The sequence below is a fragment of the Helianthus annuus genome, chromosome 13 (genome assembly GCF_002127325.2).
Source record: "Helianthus annuus cultivar XRQ/B chromosome 13, HanXRQr2.0-SUNRISE, whole genome shotgun sequence".
NCBI classification, from domain to species: domain Eukaryota; kingdom Viridiplantae; phylum Streptophyta; class Magnoliopsida; order Asterales; family Asteraceae; genus Helianthus; species Helianthus annuus.
In genome coordinates this window covers 126,274,127-126,278,810 of record NC_035445.2, presented here as the reverse complement: position 1 = coordinate 126,278,810, position 4,684 = coordinate 126,274,127, and the positions used below count along the sequence as shown (strand labels likewise).

General features: G+C 41.1%; 1 protein-coding gene across 1 annotated transcript; it reads left to right on the top strand.

The window, feature by feature from the left end:
• The first annotated feature begins 988 nt into the window (after window positions 1-988).
• LOC118485855 lies at window positions 989-4,400 on the top strand. The gene is made up of 5 exons (XM_035982349.1): window positions 989-2,027; window positions 2,313-2,692; window positions 2,978-3,383; window positions 3,477-3,771; window positions 4,361-4,400. The coding sequence occupies exons 1-5, from the start codon at window positions 989-991 to the stop codon at window positions 4,398-4,400; spliced, it is 2,160 nt and encodes a 719-aa protein (XP_035838242.1).
• The last annotated feature ends 284 nt before the right edge of the window (window positions 4,401-4,684 follow it).

The following is a 4,684-nucleotide window of genomic DNA, read 5'->3' as shown; positions in this document are numbered from 1 at the left end:
ATCTAGTGGGACCCCATTGGAAACTGTAGTAAACAGTGAACCTGAATCAGTGTCGCGTGATAAATGCTCTGAGGAAATGCATATTGATGAAACCTCTTCATGTTCAGAAAATGAACCTGAATCAGTTTCACATGACAAATGCATTGAGAAAAAGCATATTGATGAGACTTCTTCTTGTTCAGGAAGTGAACCTGAACTAGTTTCACATGATAAATGCCTTGATAAAACGCGTTTGGATGAAACTCGTACATGTTCAAATTCTGAATCAAAATTAAGTAAAAATGAAAAGGATGCTGATCTAAGTGAGATATCATTAGAAGAAAATTCATCTAAAGCCTCAGAGCAACCACAAGTCAAACATGTTCAGAAAACCAAAACATCAAATCACTCGAAATCAAGCAAACAGAGTAAAAATTTTCAAAATATTCACAATGTGAAGCGTCAAACATGTTTTAACTGTGGCATTGCTGGTCACATTGCCAGAAATTGTGGTCAACTCCCAAGGGCATCGTACAAGAAAACATCAGGGCAAAATCAGAAGGTTATGTCTAACCGATATCACTATTCGGAGTCCATGATGTCTGCAAGGACTAAGACAATGAAGAACAACTATCACAAGACCAAACCTTCTGATCAGGATTGGAATGCAGCCAAACGCTATAATCAAAATCAGAATAGACAAACCAATTTTCAGCGCCATCGAAGTAATGCTTTTGGTAATTACAATTCCAATTGGTCAAGACAGTTTTGGAAACCTAAAGCTAAGGGCATGCAATCCAATTCATTGAAGTCATGTTATCAGAATTTCGCCACTAGAGATACTTCAAAATTTCTGAATAAAGATAATTTAGTGTGGCAGAGAGTGACTTATATTCAGATCCACTATGGGCTGGGTTCCTAAATCTAACTAATCCCGCTAATCGTGCAGGAACAGCTGTGGAGGACTACTGTGCGCCTCTGGTACATGGATAGTGGCTGTTCCAGGCACATGACAGGAGACTTATCCCAACTGGTGAATGTCAAAGAGTTTAATGGCGGATATGTCTCATTTGCGGGAGGAGAGTCAGGCAGAATCACGTTAAAAGGAACTGTTCGAAACGGTGTCTTAAGCTTTGAGAATGTTAATTATGTTCCAGAACTGAAACACAATCTGTTAAGTATTTCTCAGATTTGTGATCGAGGGAATTTAGTTCATTTCACAAAGAAGGGGTGTCATGTTCTTAAACCTGGGATTGTTATTCCAGAAGACTGGTTCTTGATGACAGCTGAGAGAAAGGGAAATGCATATGTTATTGATATGAACAAGAAACCGTGTGAAGAGATCACTTGTCTATTTTCAAAGATTTCGGAGCATGATGGTCTGTTGTGGCATCGTCGTCTTGGGCATGTGAACATGAAAAACTTAAACCGTCTAGCTAAAGGTCAACTGGTACGTGATCTTCCAATCAAGGATTTCATGTCGGTAGAGAAATGTGTTGCTTGTGCGAAAGGGAAAGCTCATCGAAAACCTCATAAGGCTAAACCAGCTCCTTCGACAAAAGCTGTACTTGAGCTACTTCACATGGATCTTTTTGGCCCAGTGAATGTGCTGAGTATTGGGAAGAAAGCTTATTGTCTGGTAATAGTCGATGATTACTCTCGCTACACCTGGGTGTACTTTCTCAGTCATAAAAATGAAACTGCTGTCTTGGTGAAACAATTTATCACTTTGGCTGAAAATCAAGCGAGTGCTAAGGTGAAGGTCATTCGATTAGACAATGGGACAGAATTCAAGAACATTACTTTGGATACATTCTACATTGATAAGGGAATTGATCGTCAGTTCAGTGCGCCTCAAACTCCTCAACAAAATGGAGTAGCTGAAAGAAGGAATCGTACTCTCATCGAGGCTGCGCGAACTATGCTGGCTGATTCGAAGCTTCCTAGCTTCTTTTGGGCCGAGGCTGTTAGCACGGCTTGTTACATCCAGAATCACGCTTTAGTAAACAAACGTCATATGAAAACACCTTATGAGATTCTGGAGGGACGTAAACCTTCGGTTTCACACTTTCGTATCTTTGGTTGTCCATGTGTATTATTACTCATGGACTCCAACGGAAAGTTTGAAGTCAAAGGGGGCGAATGTTTCTTTGTTGGATATGCTAAGGGCTCTGCTTATAGAGTATACAACAAAGTAACTAAAAAGGTCCTCGAGTCGTGCAACATAGAGTGGCTTGAAGAGAATGCTACGGATGCTAGAGTCGGTCCAGATTGGTTATACGATTATTCTGAATTGTTTAAATCATTTAACACTTTGTCAAGTGATTTCTCAGGTGCAGGTATGTCTATTCCCAAACAACCATTGTCATTTGAAGACACTGAAGACGAAGAACAGATGCAAGAAAGCGTGAGGCATCATACCATTGATCCACCGGGAATGTTGTTTACACAGCATCCTACGCCTCCGCCGATGTTCTATCGATCCCCTGAAGGTGCCTCAACTGGTGGTTATGCATCAAGCAGTTCTGACTCTGCATTGTTTCCTGAACCAATTCCTGAGGATTGCATTGTCACCACTCCTTTAGCTCATAGTACTGCAGCACCTAATGAGGGGGAGTCTAGCAACACCACCACTGAAGAGGAGATCGTACCTGACTTGGCAATACCTACGAGTGTACAACGCAATCACCCAATAGAGAATGTGATTGGTCCTGTAAATGCAGGAATTTTGACCAGGAGTCAATCGGGAACCATCAATACTTGCTTATATTCTTGCTATCTTTCTCAAATCGAACCTAAAACTGTTGATATAGCTTTGCAGGAACCAGGATGCGTAGATGCTATGCACGAAGAGCTGAACCAGTTTGAAAAACTTGGAGTATGGAAACTCGTCAAGTTGCCAAAAGGAAAGCGTAAACTTGGAACTAGATGGGTATTTCAGAACAAGCAAGATTCTGCAGGGGTCATTGTTCGAAACAAAGCAAGGCTGGTGGTTCAGGGATTTAGACAAATAGAAGGTCTGGACTATGATGAAGTATATGCTCCGGTTGCACGACTTGAAGCCATTCGGATCTTCTTAGCTTACGCGTCGTACATGGGGTTCACTGTTTATCAGATGGACGTCAAGACTGCGTTTCTCTTTGGAGATGTGAAGGAAGAAATCTTTGTTGAGCAGCCCCCAGGGTTTGTGCATCCAGACCATCCAGAGTATGCTTACAAGCTAGACAAGGCGCTGTACGGTTTACACCAAGCTCCACGGGCTTGGTATGCCACATTGACTGAACATCTTTTGGCTCATGGGTACACACGTGGCACAATAGATCAGACTTTGTTTATCAAGAAAGTGGGCAAGGATCAAATCTTAGTTCAGATTTATGTCGATGATATTATCTTCGGGTCTACGAGTGAGGATCTTTGCAAGGAATTTGAAGGAGTTATGAAGAAGAAATTTGAAATGAGTGCTCTTGGGGAAATGACACTGTTTCTGGGTCTACAAGTCAAGCAGAGTTCTCAAGGGATTCTTATTCATCAAGGGAAGTATGTGGATGACGTGCTGGCGAAATTCAAGTTTACGGATGCAAAGCCTGCTGAAACACCAATGGCAGAGAGACCGCTATTGACTGAAGATGAAGAAGGAGATTCTGTAGATCAACGTCAGTATAGGTCTATGATCGGGTCGTTGATGTATCTCACAGCAAGTCGTCCGGATATTATGTTTGCTGTCTGCAACTGTGCACGATATCAGGCTAATCCTAAAACTTCTCATCTTATTGCTGTTAAAAGAATCTTTCGGTACCTTAAAGGCCACCCCCGGTTTGGTTTGTGGTATCCGAGGGATTCCCATTTTGACTTGTTTGCTTTCTCTGACAGCAACTTTGGAGGTACTGACAGTGACAGGAAATCTACATCGGCGGGATGTCAATTTTTGGGCGACAGGCTCATTTCTTGGCAATGCAAGAAACAACAAACAGTGGCGATATCTACAGCTGAAGCTGAGTACGTTGCTGCTTCTGCTTCTTGTTCTCAAGTGGTGTGGATGCAACATCAATTGCAGGACTATGGTTTGACTTATCTTAACACTACTATTTACTGCGATAATGATGCTGCAATTTAAATTGTTCGAAATCCTGTTTTTCACTCCAAAACCAAGCACATTGATATTAAAGTTCACTTCATTCGAGATTGCTTCGACAGAGGTCTTATTACTCTTGAACAAATCGATACAGATGCAAATGCTGCCGATTTGTTCACCAAACCTGTCAGCAGCTCGAAATTCAGAGTGCTTGTGGATTTTCTAAAAATGATCCGTTTCACTGACTGAGCATGTTTGTGTTTCGTAGGTAAATTTGTTCATAAATTTTTTATTTATGCACAAATTTAGGGGGAGAAAAAAAAAGGGTGTTGCAATGACTGGGAAATGAAATGAATTTTCACATAATGGTCAAGGGCTGACTCATGTAAGACCAGTATCGAAACAGTTTGACTCTAGTATTGATATGTTGGTAGGCTCTATTCTTTAGACTGAAGAAATTGGTTGTTTCTGTTTAGAACTAAAATAGTACATGACCCCAGGAAAGAAAATCACTTGGAATTTGTTCATATCTATTTAAATGTTTGAATGTTGTCCCGATACACACAATTTTGATCTGACTCTGAAATCTTCTCTGAAAAGGTCGTGTACCTCCTCTGCTGCATCCAGATACAT

Excerpts from the sequence above, each read along its gene's own strand:
- LOC118485855 (XM_035982349.1), top strand. The coding sequence starts at position 989 with ATGACAGGAGACTTATCCCAACTGGTGAATGTCAAAGAGTTTAATGGC. Across the intron at positions 2,028-2,312 it reads TTATGAGATTCTGGAGGGAC|GTGCAGGTATGTCTATTCCC; the intron begins GTAAACCTTCGG and ends GTGATTTCTCAG. Across the intron at positions 3,384-3,476 it reads TATTATCTTCGGGTCTACGA|TCAAGCAGAGTTCTCAAGGG; the intron begins GTGAGGATCTTT and ends TGGGTCTACAAG.